We start from the raw sequence: 18,696 nt of genomic DNA on the forward strand, positions 1-18,696 counted from the left end.
TGACCAAGGTATTAAACGAACTATCAGAGCAGCAAGTCAACGGTTTAATCAAGAGAAATAAATGAAGGATAAATACTATAAAGTATGATCAAAACTTAAGGGTTCAACATAATTCCAACTAAACCACAAGATGTCTCAAGTTTCTAAACCGAAAGGAACCAGGTGCAAAATATCCAAATAAAACTAAAGTGTTTCAAAAAGATTCAGCGGAAACGACCAAGAGAAAGTGAAGCCGTGTATGAAGACACAACTACACTCGAAGTTCAAAACATCCATCATAATTAATTAATATGCTCAACACCCGCCACGCCACCGCTCGTTGTCGTTCAACCTGCACATAAGGAAAACACATGCAGGGCTGAGTATTTTGAAATACTCAGTGAACTCGTTGCCAAAACATTTTATAAGTTATGCCACCCTTACCATAGTGAACTCGAGGTTTTACAATTATCAAATTAAATATCATCGAGTACCACAAAAATATTTCCATAGACTGGCCAGTCAAACAACTCCCCACTTTTCTCATCAATTTCCACAATCACAACATTTCCATGGTGCGACGAAAGTGTGGCCACACTTTTCGCCCACGAGACCGGCCGACTAGCAAGGACGGCTCCCGATCCCACCGTGTACACAGCCTGGTAGGGTTTGCGGCCCTACTCAGACACGAATTCGTTTAAACATATCCATAGCCCTATAGCCCAATGGAGCGAACTCTGAAACTAGGCATCAGACGCACAATATCACAACAAAACAGACATAGGCATGGCATAACAGTTAAACCACCCTTATCTCTCCACATTCATAAATTTGCAACATAAGAGAGTTTAAGAATAAAGCCCACCTTGACTGCTTAAATTTCAAGTACGTTTCTCTCTTTCGTTATCCGGCTTCGCAACCGAGGTTTCACCTTTTAATCACATAGGCACATATCACGAATCAGACTCAACACAAACTCCTAACTCATGCATGTCTCAACGCTTTCCCTTTTTCCATCGGTTTATCTTAATATCACCAATCAAAATCATGTTCATCATATAAATCTCATTCGCATCTTAACTCTAGATCTATCATCAACATATGTCACACATGAGTGTTTTGCCAACACACACCCACAAACACACACACACGACGCACGCACACGCACACGATGCACACACGCACACACACACACACACGATTCACACATACACACATGCATACGTTTTCTATGTCCCTCATACCCCACTCTCACTCAAACCAGATGCATGAGGGTTCAAGAATACCGATTAATCGGTTAGAAAGAAGAAGATTAATATGAGAATACCTTTTTGAGAAAACGAACGGTAGAAATCAAAGTATTAGCCTTGGTTCTTCAACATTCTTGAATTAAACTTCAATTCTTCTCCAAAAGATGATGAAATATTGGAGAATAGAAGAAGAAAAATTGAGAGAGTGAGAGGAGAGAGGGAGGCGTGTACTTTGGGTGGGGGGGTGGGCGAAAATTTGATGGCTAGGGTTAGGTGTTTCTCTTATTTATAGGGTTCAATAAGATCTTTAGAATATTTGGGAAGATTTGATTCTACACAATTAGATAAGAATAAATATTGTGGAGTAGGGAAGAAGAAATAAAAAAAAATGAGTTAGGGTTTCAAGGCATGAATTTTCGAAAATCATGGCTTGTATTTAGCCAAAATTTTGTTTTGTATATTTTACGAAGTAGAATAAAATATCACGGAGCAAAATAAAAATAAAAATCCTCCCATTGAAGAAAGGAAAATAGGCGTGTACTATGCCTTTTAAATAAGGAATGGATTTTTAATATTAACTAAAATAAGATATGGCAAGATCTCCTTGGGGTATGGTAAGATTTGCTAGAATATTTAAATTCTAGGTATGGAAGGAAATCAAATAAGGGATCAACTAAACAATAAAATAATTCCTCCTTCCCAAACATAGGTGATTTTCGAAAATCACCTAGAATCAATAGGGTTCGATTTTTCTCATTAAAAAATAGAGAATAATTGGGTTTTGGATTTAATTTGGATAAATATCCCAAGAATTAAATTAAATCCGAAAAAAATAGAATTCTTTCTCCAATAAAGTGAAGGGGTCGAAAATCTCAAAATTATGTGGCTATAGAATTTATGGAAATTTTCCTAATATTCTCACTCACCCTTAAACAAATAATTCACCTCATAATTCCTTTAATTCAAATATTCACATGCCACATCATATATTCAACAAGTTTGACTTTTCAAACTTCCAACGCAACCCTAGACACAACTCGGTCATAACTTCGTTCCTCATTAAATTCACGTCTCTCAAGTCATCAATTAAGAAATTTTCCGGCTCAAAAATTAGGGTTCAAAAATCCGGGATGTTACATTTTTACTTACTTTGTAGGAATTTTTTATTAGTTTATCCCAACCGGGACTCGTAAAGCGGGACGCCCAAAATTGATCAACCGGGACTCCTAAAGCGGGATGGAGGGAGTAGTAATATATTAGATGTATATGTTAGAAATTTGGGCTTCCACATGACATTCATCTTTCAGTTGTCCAATTAAAGTGATCCAATAAAAATTAAGTTTGAGCTAAAAGTGTATTTATTTGTTATAAAAATAAGTGTAGATATCATATGAGATTTTCTATTTGATGAGGTACCAAATAGAAAATAAAGGGGTTTATATGTTATATAAATATAAACTAAGTTTATGGTCCCAGACGTCAGAAGAACGTTCAATATCTCTGTATTCTCTCGGTGGACTATTGTGAAGGACGTCACTGATCGTTTGGAAGATCTATAGCCGTTGCAAAGCTATTCCGCCTTCCAATTCGTTCAATATCTTTGTATTCTCTCAGACTATTGTGAATGACGTCTCTAATTGTTTGGAAGATCCATAGCCGCTGCAAAGCAATATCCGTGATGCGTCTCTGTTACTGAAACTCATGTCGGTGATGCGTCTTTATAAGACGCATATGACTTATGCATCGCTTAAAAAAACATGTTTTTATTTGAAAGACGCATGTAGCTCATGCGTCTCTCTCTCGCGCGCTATGTTCTGTTCTTTATTGGGGTGATTTATTTCGTTAAGAGACGTATGAGCTACATGCGTCTCTTATAAAAACGCTTGAGTCACATGCGTCTTTAAAAAAACGTGTTTTTTTAAGCGACGCATAAGTCATATGCGTCTTATAAAGACGCATCACGGACGTGCGTCACTCCCTTGGTGGGGAATAAAAAAAAACTATCCCTTTATGGAATGATTAAAGTTCCCAAGAAAAAAAAAAGAATTTTCTCTGCAACATTGTAAACAATAGCATGCAATATACATTTGTGGAAGTTGTAGATGTATTCCACAGATTGCATTTTATATTGTTGAGTTCTGAATTATAAACATAAATTTTCTACAATGCAAAATAATTTATATACAAGTGCAATTCGTCTCTATATATAATGCAAATTACAGTTTATGTCTACAATGTAAAACTCAACAATATAAAATGCAATATGCCTATAATTATCATGCAATATGCTGAAATCCATTTACAACTTCTACAAATTATATTGCATTGTAGTGTTTATAATATTACATATTACATGCCACGTTGCAGCACGAGGTTCGAATTGCGTTGTGACTTTAAAATTAGTTATTTTTTTAAGCACATCCCAATCCATATATTTTGTATAGATATCAATATGATTAGGCATAGAACTAGATGTCTGGATTAGGATATTGAATTAGAATTATATTTTGTCTATATAAGAACCCATAATACATTGTATGAAAGATAACCCAACATAATACAAATACATTCTATGAAAGATAACCCAGCATAATACAAAGTAGTTTACGTTCTTCTAGTTTTATACTTTATGCATTAACCTTTTATTTCCGGATTATATATTCTAACAATATATAGACTCCTAGCAGTATGTTTATTCCATTATAATTTATAAAATATCACATGGGAATTACGACCACATGGTTTCTAACTTACTACTCTGATCAATGATTGTTTTACTTTGTGGTCTTTGGAACTTCATAGTTCCTGCAGAGTTGGAGAGGAAATAATATAATTTATAAACTTTATTTAATTTATATCGTAATTCGTACAACTAATAATTATTTGTGAGCTATCGTAAGCATTAATATGGTTAATGTAGTTGTTTGAGAGAGGTTCTAATGAAAATAGTAGTGAACATCAGTAATGATCATGGATCCGACGTGGTTCTTGTTTCCATCTGTTTGTCACGACTTAAAGTGTGAAATGAACATTATGTTTAAAAAGGCGTAATTTTATAGTAGTATAATTATTTTAAAATTTTGGAGACACCGTGGAGTTGTTCATAATACAAAATACATATAATCCAGTCGTATATCCCCCATAAAGACAAAATGATGAAAACATTTCTTGCAATGCGTCTCTAAAAGCTTAACATAATATTCGTATATCATAATCGACCATTATTTAATATATCTATAAATATTTCAGAATTAGAAATTCTGGTTTCCCACTTATTATTTTTATACTGTATAAACAAAATAATAAAAGAAAAGTAAAATGTACTATATAAAAATAAAATTCCTAGGTACTTGTAAGTTTGGGCCCTAACATTCCGGCTCTGGATTGACCATTAAAAATTAATGTATGATATTATAAAATATTTGAATTTAATTTGGAATTGAATTACAATTTTAATTTTTCTCAATTCTAAAATTGGAATTTTATATTAGAAATGGATAATTGAAATTTTAAATAATTATAAAATTATAAATTTGTACACCTTCATGTGCGCACACACACACTTACTACACATACTTACACATACTGCACACACTTTATATCGATTCTTTCAAATCCAATTTTGTATGTCATTTTTTTCGAACAAAGGATTTAGAACTCCTTCCAATTTCGGTTCCACAGAATTCTAATTCCAATTCAGTTCCAATTCATGTATGGAACGTACTCAGAGATCTTCTACGTGTATTTTTTTATTTTATTAGATCATTGTCCAATATTTCATTTTAATAAATACTTGTATCGTTGAATATTGAACTCCTTGGTTTGGACTTCTAATATTAATTCATTGGGTTGTTCATTTGTTGAGTCCATGTAATTAAATGGTGGCCCAAAATAAGTCTGGCCCGATCACTTACTAGATGTGTTGGATGCATGCCACATGGCACCTCCACTCGGATCCATCTCCTGAGCCGTTCATTCTACACAACTCTCTCTCTTCTCTCTATCAGAATATCCTCTGCCTTCTCTCTACCTTCTCTCTAAGATTCCGGCGGTTCTAGCCGGCGATTTCCTTCAAGCTTCTGAATCTACCGATGATTCTCAGTTCTTAAGAGATCTATCGGTGTAGTTTGAGTGTTAGGAAACTTCTTCGGTTTCCTTCTCAAACCCGAGGGTTTGGTCTTCTGTTTGTGACCTTCCCTACTGTGCTTGGAGTGTTTGTGAGGGTTCTTGTGTTCAAGGCTGTGTTCTGACTGAGGATTGGAAGTCCGGGTGTTGAGATGGCCGTGGTGTGCGATGACCGGTGAGATCTTGGGTTTCACAGATCTTTGGTTGTGTAGTTCGTTTAGCGGTGCTCTCCTTTGTGACTTGCAGTGAGGATTGGGGAGGTCTAAGGCCTAGTGCAGTCACTGCTGTGACCTGAGCCATCCGTGGCCCGTTTAATATGTTCTGATTAGTTCTTTGATCCTTCGGGATCTTGTCTCTCATACTAACTCGTTCACTTAGTGTGCAGGACATCGAAGAAGATGGAGTCTCAAATTCTGTGTTATACTTGAGACTAGTCTAGGGTTTTTCGATTGTAATCTTGTACTAAGTTAGTGGGTATTAGCGATACCACGGTTGTACTCGGCTTGTATCTCTGAGATTAGCCATCTCAGACCACAATCAATAAAAGAGGTCTTGGTAATTAGTGAATTCCGAATGGTCTGATCCCTACATGTATACTTTTTATCTCGTCTGATACTTATATTACGATTCTGTCATGTATTGTCGCCCACTAATTACTGAAATGAATTTAACTTATTATTCTGCCTTGAAATTTAAAATATTGATATGAATTTTTCTTTTCACCAATCTCTTTCTGCTGACAAATTGATATGGAGATTATTGAAGAAAAGAATATCTAAAGAAAAAAGAAGAGAATAAAAAATTAATTAACGAAATTAGGATGTAATTCCAAGTCATTAAACGATAAAAGAAGAGAAGAATATGAAAATGAGAGAAGGATTACAAGGAATTCACATGAGATAATCATAAATTAACAAAGAGGGAGCGAGAAAGTATATTTATTTATTTATTTTAATAGTAATCGTTAAAATTATAATTTTACATAATTTTTTGTAAAAACAAAATGATGTTGTTCGATGTCTTACGTTATTAAAAATATACTGTTACGAAGGTTGGGACAACAATAGCGTTCCCGATTGACCCTAAGGGACAGTTGGTAACCATTCCCTCTCCATTTCATCTATCGTTACTTAACCTTGTGGTTAGTGGCAGATCCACGTTGGGACAAGGGTAAAGTAATGATATGATTTCAAGGGGGATGATAATCGCAGTGGCGGAGCCAGGAATTTTCCAGTGGAGGTCACGAAGAAGAAAATTTTTAGCTCTCACGGTTAATAAATGTAGGTATCTCTCAATGATATTGTTATCGAAATTAGTCGTAGGAAGACTCTTTTATATTTTGCCTTTTTTCATCATTTAGAATTAGAAGATCTTAAAAATAAAGGAATGTTTTAAGATATTTAGTACACAAGAAATAAATGCATATTAAGAAAATTTAATCTAATCGAGATTGATTGATATAAGAACTTTGTGATGACCTTAAAAGAATTTTACCTACTAATAAAATTAAGTTTTTCATAAGTAAAATCAATTGTTTAAATATACATATTAAATGAAATGCAATAAAAGTAGTTTCGTCATGAATTGAACATATCTCTGAAAAATGAAATGCAGTAAAAGTTATTGGATAAATATATATTGCAATTTATTTACAAGAAATGGCTTACTAACGTGGCCGCCACCGCAACGCTCACCCCCAAGTTGCTGGCCTGCCCAGCGGTGTCGGCACGCCTACGGGAAGCAGCAGCAGACACACGCAGCCCCAAGACGCCAACCCACGTGCTTGGACCCACGTGCTTGGATCCGCCTGAAAGGCCCATTCAACAAGGAGTTTCGGCTTACAACCCTCAACCCCTGACCGGCGGGCCTCTGTGACAACAACCATCATCGTTGCGCCACCCCACCCGCTGGGACATGCCGGGACAGCAGGGATACAGAAAAAACTGCTCACGGAGGGGAGCTGGAGGACGAAAATTTCGTCCTCTTCTACTGCTAGAGGGGGACGAATTTGCGCAGCTGAGAATCGAACTCAGCACCTCGCCTACAACTAAGAACTGTGGCGGCTGGGGGGCCCTTGGGCCCCCCATGCCCCAGCGTAGCTCCGCCCTCGAATAATCGTGGTTCTGATATTATTGGTTTCCACTACATGCACGTGATATATTGAAGGAGCTAATCTAAAAATGATCCCAGATGTTATAGATGTTGGCGGATCCAGAATCGAAAAATGGAGAGAGTGGAATTGCTAATGCGTTTCATCCTCGAAGTAAAATTAGAAGCAAACAAAGGGGGCAATCGTGGAAAATATATGTTCGGGTTCATGGTTACTAGTCTCCAGGGAGGGGCGACCGCACCCTCCTTCGCCTCCCTGCACTGACAACCCACTAATATATATTTCGCCCCCTCCGTTTATGAATCCGGGATCCGCCACATGTGGCTACAACTGTGAATATCCCGCATGGGAGCATTAGGGCGCATCCTTAATTAGAGTCACAACGTACATTTAATCTCGTGCTGCCACGTGGCACGAAACATGCAAATTGTAAACACAAAAATGCAATATACGTTTGTGAAGCTGTAAATAGATTCTGCAAATTGCATTTATATTGTTAAGTTTTGCATTTTAACATAAATTGTCTACAATGCAAAATAAACTATATATAAACGCAATCCGTCTATATATAAAATGCAAATTAAACAGTCTATATCTAAAATGCAAAACTCAACAATAAAAAATGCAATCTGTCGAAATCTATTTATAAAACAAATGTATATTGCATTTTAGTGTTTACAATATTGCATGTTTCATACCACGTGGTAGCACGAGATTGGATGTACGTTGTAACTTTTAAATTAGTTAGCATATTAGTATATATCTATTCCGCATACCACAAGAAGTTTCTCATTTCTAGTTAATTATCAAAACCATCCTTTGAGTTTGTTGCGGAGCTCAACGATGACAACAAAATCATGCATGAGAAAGAAGAAGATGAAGATGAAGTAACAACCGATGAATTGAAGATATGTGATGTGTATTCATATCTTCACCAGGGGCGGAGTCACGGTGGGGCCGGGGGGCCCTTGGGCCCCTCACCCATTTCTATAATCCTATATATAATATAAGTATGCAAAAATTAACATATTAGAAACTAGTGCTGTTGGTTTGAATTCTGGCCTCCTGTTTGTGAGGTAGTGAGTTCGATTCTTTCTTGGGGCGCTAAAGTATATTTTTAGTAATCTATTTATATTTTATTATTTAGATTTACTTTAAAGCTTGTAGTTCTATGTGCTGTTTTTCTTTTTCTTTTTTGGTAAGAAAAGCGGGCAGAGCCTGATTACACACTAACGAACATAAAAACACTTAATCTATCACGCATCAACCAAATACTAAGACCTAAGGGAGGAGACTCTAAAATATGGACACCTTTATGAAAGTTATATGCATAATGTGACAGAAAGTCAACAGCGAAATTTCCTTCCATGTGCATGTGACGGAGCACCACTGAGTCAAACTCATGTAACAAACTCTGCACTTTTCGTACTATAGATCTGCAATTGATGGTCACTTCAAAGTTCCCCACAATCATGGACACACCAGTGAAACTATCACTCTCCACCTCCAACTTTCGAATACCCATATTCTTTGCCAATTGTAGCCCATGAAGTAAGCACCAAATTTCGGCAGTCAAAATAGAACATACTCCAATATTAGCAACAAAACCATACCTCCAAGATCTTGTAGTATCACGGATGAGACCACCACCAAAAGCATGTCATGATCCTCCTTCTAGCGATGAGTCAGTATTGAGCTTAAGGATATCCGGCAGAGGGGGCCGCCAACTAACAAAAGTGGATAGTCGAGCTACTCCAGAGGCCGTAGTTAGTTATTTTGTTGATTTTCTCATATTCATCGTATTTCACTGAATTTCTTACATTAGAAACTTTTATTTTTTTTCTAGTAATTTTGTATAAATCATTTTAAATTGTAATCATATAAAATGATTATTAAAATTTATGAATTAAAAATAATTCTTTGATTCTATAAATATTTTAAAATATTATGATATTACTAAAATCAATTTTAATGTGATATCTTTTATTATAAAAATCTAAAATTTAACATAACTTTTTGATTTAATAAATATGTAAATATATCATACTAATAATCATACTCATATTATTAGTGAATTCGGTGATATGCTCTAAAAAATCTATTCGTTAATTAATTTTATCACCATCTATTTCTTATGCGTGGCTTTTTATGTTGCTCACGTCCGAGATGTTTCCGTGTCGAGTTTAGGGGTTTAGCGCGTAACACAATCAACAAATTTTAATGGTAGTTCGGACCCCCCACCTTAAAATTTCTGGCTCCGCACACTGCGTCACCTCTACATTACGAGTGCGCTCCTTGCACATATTTAACCCATTCCAAAATGCATAACTTGAGTGCGCTCTTAGGCTCAAATTAAAGGTAATGTAAGGCCTACAAAATCCATAATTTGAGTTTACATATTCTGATCAATAAATTAGCATAAAAGAGTGCGTAGACAATAGCGAAATTCAGTTGATTCTATATTGAAAACCAAAGTAACACCGGAGAGATCACAAACCCCACCCTTTTATTTTACGAAGATTACTGTTTGATGAAATGCCTGCTGAAATTATTTGGCTCAAAATTGCATTAGGCCGTATTCTTTTCGCCCATTAGCATGTATCTCTTGGGAGTTGGGCTTAACTTGTAAGCTTCTATTTTTTTAAATTTTCGTTAAGTATATATACGTGGCTAGAATTTCTCTTCTTATCATCTTGGAGCCAACCAACGAATTAAAGACATAGAAATCTCCGTCTCTTCTGCTTCTCGGTTCTCGGTTCTCAAACTCAGAACACAAAAAAAAGTTGAGATATGGCTGCTTATGGAGCTCTAGTTTCTGTTATGCATATTATCGGTCAAATTCAAACTCTTCCAAGCGCTCCGATTTCCATCCTCCCAAAACAGGTTGAATCTCTCACTCTAGTAATTACTTCCTTGCAAAAATTTCTTGAAAGCTATTCTCCCCACCGTGGCTACACTGAACAAGAAGATGTCTGGGAGAGTCGCATTGCTGAAGCGGCTTATGAAGCTGAAGATGTGATCGAGTCCTATATTGTCGATCAAATTCGTGCTCGATCAGAAACTGATGTAGAACACATCAACTCAGCTGAATTCTATCAAGGTCTTGTTGATTCCCAGAAGCCTTATATAAAATCATGATTTTGTTTCTAATCCCAGAAGTTTATAATCAAGTCGTCGTGATCATTTGTTTCCAACAGGTCTGCATAAGGTGATAGAAAACATGAATGTGATCAAGATTGAGATTGAAGAGAAGGTGGTACTCCGAGATCAACTCCAAATCGTGAAGTCTGCGAGCACTGCTGCTGCCGCCTCGTCAAGATCTGCTTCCGCTGCTCATAAGGTTACAATGGTTGGTTTTGATGATGTGTTGGATCAATTGCTGGACACGATCACTGGAGGAGGACTCAATCGCCAAATTATTCCGATTGCTGGAATGGGTGGGATAGGCAAGACTACTCTTGCTCGGAATATCTATGTAAGTCCACTTGTCCAACATCATTTTTTTGTTTGTGCGTGGTCTGCAATTTCGCAAGAGTGTAATGCAAGAGAAGTTCTTAGAGAAATTCTTAGACAAGTTCCTATTCAAGTAGACCTGGAGGATGAGGATGAGGAGAAGAAGAAGAAGAAGAAGAAGAAGAAGAAGAGGATTGAAGATTTGAGTGCAGATGAGTTAGGAGAAAAGCTGTACAAACAGTTAATAGGAAGAAAGTATTTTATAGTGATGGATGATATGTGGAATATTGAGGCATGGGATCGAGTTAGGAGATTCTTCCCGGATGATAAAAACGGGAGTAGAATAGTAGTGACGACAAGACTATCAAACTTGGCATCTCAATTTAACAACTGCAATGGTTTTGATTTGGAATTTTTAGATGAGTATGCTAGTTGGGACCTATTTTGCAGAACCGTATTCGGGAAAAAAGCTTGCCCTCTTGAGTTGGAGGATGTTGGGAAGAAGATTGTGAAAGGTTGTAAGGGACTTCCATTGTCAATTGTTGTGATTGGGGGGCTTCTATCAAAATCTGAAAAAGAAAGTTGGGGACTGTATGAAAAAAATTTAAGTTCAATTGTGAATTTGGAGGATAATGAAAGGTGCTTGCAAATATTATACATGAGTTATAATAATTTGCCAACTTATTTAAAACCATGTTTTCTCTATTTCGGAAGATATGGCGAAGATGAAGTGATTCGAATATCTCAACTCATCCTAGAATTGGCTGCTGAGGGACTCTTAAAACCAATTAATGGGAAAAGTTTGGAAGAGGTTGCAGAAAAGTACGTTGAAGAACTTGTTGATAGAAATCTCCTTATGGTTGAAAAGCGCAGGGATTATGGGAAACTAAAATCATTGAAAATGCATGATCTGTTAAGGGACATGTGTTTGCGAGAAGCTCGAAAGTTGAGGTTTCTATATGTGTTGGAAGAGCAGAGCATTCCAGAGGGCACTTATCCTTATCGCCGTATTGCAAGCAACTTACAACAATGGGAATATCCAACTCACCTCATTCAATCTCTGAAATCCACAGCACCTGTCCGCTCATTTTTTGGGAGAGCTCCAACGAATTTATCAAATAACTTCAGATCATTGAGGACATATACATTTGAAGCATTCCCTGGGGTAGATTATGAGAAGAATTTTCTAAAGCGAGTTAACTCGCGTCTTCTTTTTGTTAGGGTTGTTGATAAATTATTCAGAATTCCTTCTTCCATCTCTTTTCTTTGGAATTTGCAGACAGTGATTATACGTGGCAAAGGTAAGAATTATGCTTTCGATCTTTGGAAGATGCCTCAACTTAGGCACGTCAGAATCATCACCAGGTGGTGCAATGGTGGTACATTTAATGTCCCCGATCCTCTCAATGACAAAGAGGATATGGTGATGGAAAACCTACAGTCACTTTACTGTGTGAACAATCTCAAGTTCGGTGCGGGCGTGCTTAAAAGAATCCCCAATATCAAAACATTGAAGTTGTACTATAAAGGCATCAGTAGAGTAGATGAAATTTGCCAGCTCGAGAATATTTGTCGCCTCCAAAAGCTAGAATCTCTTTGTATTAAGATTTCTTTTACGCGACAAGTGAGGTTTCCAGATTCGCTCAAAAAGTTGACATTGCAATATACCCTTCTTCATTGGGAAGACATGAAGACAAAAATAGGTTTGTTACCCCTTCTTCAAGTTCTCAAGCTGGAATCAAGTTCCTTTATGGGGTTAAAGTGGGAAACATTGGATGACCAATTCTTGAATCTCAAGTTCTTGCTGATTAAGGATTGTGAAATAGAGTGGTGGATCACAGACAACACTCACTTTCCACGCCTTGAGCACCTTCATCTTCACGGTCTACCAAGGTTGAGGGAGATTCCTTTATGCATTGGCGACATACCAACACTTCACTCAATTACGGTGGAAAGTTGTATTAACTATGTGAAGGATTCAGCTCTAAAAATAAAGGAGGAGCAAGAGGAACTCGGCAATGGAGACCTTCAAATCATTACCTGACCAATCATTCCTGAGTAATAGTTCCAACTTCTTTTCCATAATGATTATTTTACTAAGATTTTTACCTTAATGATAATTTTAACTGCATAATGAATGTCTTGCCAAAAAATAAGACCTAGATAAACTTCTGGATGACCATTAGAAATAAAGTTTGGCTCATATCACTACAAAAATCTTGTGATTTAGCAACGGACATTTCCGCTACTAAATAAGTTAATTCCGTTGCTAAATCACTTTAGCAACGGATTAGTAGCAGATAGTGTCCGCCGCTAAAAACCTTGCTGCCAAATGGCTTGCAGCATACACCATCCGCTGCTAAGTTTTAGCAACGGATTCACGACAAAGAGTATCCGCTACTAAATGGTGATCAAATCAAACACGAAAATGAATCAGGTCTAGCAACAGATATATCCGTTGCTAGTACTAGCGGATCAGTAGCGGAGTTAGATTAGCAACAGATATAGTCCGCTCCTGGATTATTTTTATTTTTATTTTTATATTTCTATTCTGTTGCTATTCCGTTGCTAATTTTAAAATTATATTACAGAAAAATTATTTTATTTCTTATCCAGTTACGACAACCTGTTTACTACAACCCAACATTTCAACAAATAAATCACAATAATTCTTTGTAGCAAAAGATAATAATAGATATACTAATAAGTATTTTGAAAATTACATGAAGTTCGATGTTGTCATAACTCTAAAATATAGATGATAGTGAATCTCAAAAGAGTCAAACTCATAATTCTTCAGAATCATGACTACAAGATTGAAGCACTGAATAACTCGAGTTGTGGGACTGATGGGACATGAACTGGTCCATCTTATCGTATAGAATCTTCATATATTCTTCTAATTTCATTCTCTTCTCGCGCTCTTCATTGAATTTTTCTTCCATCTCTTCAAGTTTGCGGTCCACTTGATGACTTGTCCCTCCAACAGTGTGGGTAGAGGAATTATCTACAAGGCATGGTCCGAGATCTCCGGTTCCAACCATCCTCCTCTTTTTGTCGAGACGGCCTCCCATAACTTGATTTACAAAAATATCATTCAAGTTGGCATTCTCGCCTTGAGCAGCAGCAAGCTCTTTGACCTTCGCTTAGTTAATATGAATGAAAATAAATGTTATATGAATAATCAATTGAATATATCTAAATACATATATACATATTTATAGCTTACAGCTATATCGGCAGTCCTCTTATATGTGAATTCCCCATTCTTGCAATGTAGTGTCAAGAATGATTCATACGAAACTTCAGCAATGGGAACACCTTTTTCTTTTGCCTATTTATTAAAAATATATTAAAACAAACATTATTGCAAAATGAATTTCATATACATATATAGGGATGTATTCAGATTAATGTGTAAAAAGCTGTTAAAAATTAAAACTAATTCCATCCATTGATTAGTGGTTATCTGATGGTTAATATATGAGCCACTTGGAATTAAATAAATTAATAAAAAAATTAAAAAGGGCAAAAAAGGAAGATTACATATTGGACGTTATTTCCATTCCCTAAATAAACGCCTAGTGTATATTAAATTAATCATGGGAAGTTATTTTCATTCCCTAAATAAACACCTATTATATTAAATTAATCAACAACTTCTTAATTCACGGTTCTTATATTTGATATGTTCCTTGACTGTTAAATATTATCTAAAAATGAAATATTTATACTATGTTGCAATTATGTTCCCTGACTAGAATATGAATTCGATTTGTTTTTTATGTTCATTAAATTATTGAGTAATGTACTTATATAACGTTACTAAGTTGGTACCACACCCTAATCCCTCGATTACTAAACCCTTGGAGAATGAATTAAACTTTTGTTCCCCTAGGGGTTTAGCAATCCATAGGGCTAGGGTATATAGTACCACCATATATATTAAATTTCATTTTTTATGTGTATTTAGGATTTCACATAGTAATAATGTATGAAAATTGGCCTTTAATGTAAATGCATCATACTAAATGATGTACCTATGTAAGGATTTAATGTTTGGTGGTAGTTGAATCCATACCCTTTGAGTTTAGTGATCCATGAGGCTAGGTTATAGTACTCACTCACAAAATAAAATCATCACCAAGGGTATGGAGTTTGAATCATTCCCCTAGGGGTTTAGCAATCCATAGGGCAGGTATAGTACCACCACATGCATTGAATTTCCTTTTTTATGTGTATTTAGGATTTAGGGTTTAGAAAATAAGGTGGAAAAATTGGCTTTAATGTACATGCATCATACTAAATGATGTACCTATGTAAGGATTTAATTTTGGTGGGATTTGAATCCATACCCTTTGAGGCTAGGTTGTAGTACCTACTCACAAAATAAAACCATCACTAAGGGTAGAGAGTTTGAATCATTCACCTAGGGTTTAGCAATCCATGGGGATAGGGTATAATACCACCACATGCATAAAATTTTGCTTTCTAATGTGTGTTTTGGATTTTATATAGGAAATAATGTACGAATATAGTCTTATAATGTATATGTCTAACAGTGAATAATGTACGAATGTAGTAGTTTAATGTATATTTTTTCCATCAATTTGGTTTCATTCATTTTTGTAATGTACATATTTATGGTTTAAATGTACAATACATTAGTAGTAAATCATGTAACAATTAACCTGAATAATGTAACCTAATAATTGTAAAAATACAACAGAGACTACTCCACAAAACAATAAAATAATTGAATTCTACAAGAACGACTATAACTCCTTGCCCTTAATGAGCGTTGCGCTACTGGGTTGGTACTACACCCTAGCCCCATGGACTATTAAACCCTTGGGGAATGAATATAAGTTCTTTCCTTCATCAAAGAAATTATAGTCTATATTAAAATACAATTTTCGCACTAATATAATCTACAACAAAATAATAATGTAGCACATCTTTAAAGCTTGTCGTTGCATTACTGCAATGGGCATATCATCGTCAATGTCATCCTCGAATCGATTCTTGCACTCGTTGAATCTATTCAGAAACACATACAATGCACTATCAGTTAATGTACATCTTTGGCTAAATAATGTAATAGAACATGATGTACAAATATAGCTACATGACATGATACATAGAATTAACATCACGTGATGTACTAATCTATCTAAATGATGTTTTAAAGTCATGTACAAGTATGCATATATAATAAGGCATTTTTTCCTACTAAAATAATGTACAAATACAACCCCTAAATGTAGTTTTTTAATCCAAATACTGCCACAGAAACAATGTACAATGGTAGTAGGAATAAATTAACAGATTTGGATTACAATAATGTACATTTATCAAAGAATAATGTAGTAATCTATGATGTACTAATGTCCAAATATGATATATCACAACAACATTAATATCAACAATAGCTATTCATGTACAAAAGTGTATACATAATGTTCCATAAAAACAATATTCATTGATACTAGCCGTAAAGTTTCTGATTTGGTTTAAAAAAATGTATATTTATAACGTAATAACGTAGTATCTAATGATGTACTAATGTACAGACATAATGTAGCACACCAACATCATGTACAAAAATTGAATGCATAATGTACCATTAATGTATCGATAATGCAGCAACAGAACATACCATAATGCAGCAACAGAACATACCTTAATGTAATAAACCTACCCAAAAATAAAGCTTAACCCACAAACTGTAAACACACAATGAACTCTGCTTTTATGAAGAATACTTCAAAGTTTGTGTACCATGATGAACCTTTAACACAGAATAATGTACTCCATTGATAGAACTAAACTGTATTGATGATGTAACATGAATGAGATTTTCTTAAATAATGCGTAAATGATATGATATAATGTAACAGAGGACATACAACAATGTACAGAATGAGGTTAACAATGTTTAAGCAATGGTTCGATTGTTCACCATTTTGTATGAAGTTCTTCAGGAGATATATGACATCCAAATAACATTGAATAATCCAATATACTAAAGGCAGCATACACAAAAAAAGGGGGAAATCAAGGAAGAACATTTGGAAGGAGAATTACAGTGCAAAATCAAATGACAAAAGCTTTAATTTTATAGCATAAGCTAGAAACTCAAAGATCGAAAACCTAATCCACACAAATCAACTTAGAAATCAAATTTGATACCACACAATGTACCAAAACAATCAAACAACAGTTCCTCGAACTTGAATCCACCAGAAATTGAAGCAAACTTGAATTTCCGGCCTTACCTTTCACCCCGCAGTCGAAATCAAACATAAATTGAAATGGTTTTGCCACCAAAATGAATTTGTTGGGTATGCACCGGAATTCCATCGTCGTGATGGTCACCGATTCGCCGTGAGAAACGCCGGTCGTAGAGATGAGGGAAGGTAGAAGCAGATTCGAGTGAGGCGGCGGCTAGGGTTCAGCGGGAGAGAGGGAGAAGTAATGGGGGGAGAGAGTGGGAGGGGAATGAAATGACTGGGAGTTGAAATCCCGTGAATGACGCAAATCCTAATTAGAAATTGAACCGTCCAATAATGTTATACCAAATTTGCCCTGCGATGTACGAAACTAATAACTTAATGTACCGTCTAGGATTTAATCAAAACCATTAGATTAGTGGATCCTAGGGTGTATATTAGTCCTATGTTTTATACTAAGGTGGGAAAAGGAGGGTAATGCATCCTTACATATATATATATAGGTGTATATATATATAACACTTACCAACTTTTGAGCTTTTGCTGCAACTGAAGTTGAGCCTCCGTAATTCTTACTGTATCGGGTTCCGGGACCATCTGGCTCGGAAAGTCTGGCCTTTTTTGCAAGTATCGATTTATGCATCACGTCGGGATCCTTCCAATGCTCTAGTAATCCTTTCCACATCACTTCTGACACGTAACCCGGTCTTGCTTTATTAGGAGCGTTAAACTTTTTTAAGCTAGTAATAAAGGACGAGAATCTGATTGCAGCTTTCTTTTTCCAAAGGACCCACACCTCCTGCTCCCATGAATCGGGCCAGAAATATAATTTCTGTAGAAAAATCAAAAATTAAAATATATTTGTAGGCAATATCCAAAAGTCAATAAAGCAATTTAAAATCATAACACAAGTGAGAAAATACATAGATGTGTAAAATGCTATGCAAATGAAATTTAAAAACAAGAATGTAATCAAACTGTACAAATCAGATAGTATTACATTTGCTATATTTGTAAGTAAACCATGTCAGTAACATAAGCAAATCAATTAAAATACTCCAACCATCCAAAAATAGTACGTGAAAGTGAAATCTAAGGTCTAAACAAACTGCACATCACTTTGAGATAATTATAATTGTAAAAACAAAATTATGTTGTTTGATGTCTTATGTTCTTAAAAATATACTCTCTCCGTCCCCAAAGAGTGTGAACAATGGGTTCGGCACGAGTTTTAATAAATAAGGGGAAAAGTAAGAGAGTGAGAGAAAGGGTAGTGGAAATAATGTTTGTGGAGAGTGGGGTCGACATTATTGTAATGATATAAGTTATTAATGGTAATGATATAAGTTGTAAATAAAATGATGCGTAGGGACAATTTGTTGTTTGAATTTTTCAAAATTAGAAAGTTCATACTTTTAAGTGACAGAGAAAAAAGAAAATAGTTCATACTCTTTGGGGACGGAGGGAGTATTATGAAGGTTGGGACAACAACAACGTTCCCGATTGCCCCTAAGGAACAATTGGTAAATGTTCCCTCTCCATTAAA

General features: G+C 35.5%; 2 protein-coding genes across 2 annotated transcripts in view; both read left to right on the plus strand.

Moving 5' to 3' along the window:
* LOC125201533 (E3 ubiquitin-protein ligase RZFP34-like) overlaps positions 1–18,696 on the plus strand; it is a 45,289-nt gene that overhangs the window by 4,071 nt on the left and 22,522 nt on the right. The window lies entirely within an intron of this gene.
* On the plus strand, positions 10,151–13,055 carry LOC125217094 (putative late blight resistance protein homolog R1B-16). Its single transcript, XM_048118922.2, has 2 exons — positions 10,151–10,564; positions 10,662–13,055. Exons 1-2 carry the CDS (start codon positions 10,255–10,257, stop codon positions 12,959–12,961), a joined length of 2,610 nt encoding a protein of 869 aa, XP_047974879.2. The 5' UTR covers positions 10,151–10,254; the 3' UTR covers positions 12,962–13,055.

The sequence above is a fragment of the Salvia hispanica genome, chromosome 2 (genome assembly GCF_029641045.1).
Source record: "Salvia hispanica isolate PSC_SH4W2 chromosome 2, Shi_PSC_v1, whole genome shotgun sequence".
Taxonomy (NCBI): domain Eukaryota; kingdom Viridiplantae; phylum Streptophyta; class Magnoliopsida; order Lamiales; family Lamiaceae; genus Salvia; species Salvia hispanica.

Bases quoted from the DNA above. Each gene is read 5' to 3' on its own strand.
- LOC125217094 (XM_048118922.2), top strand. From the start codon at position 10,255: ATGGCTGCTTATGGAGCTCTAGTTTCTGTTATGCATATTATCGGTCAA. The intron at 10,565-10,661 runs GTCTTGTTGATT...TGTTTCCAACAG, and splicing joins CTCAGCTGAATTCTATCAAG to GTCTGCATAAGGTGATAGAA.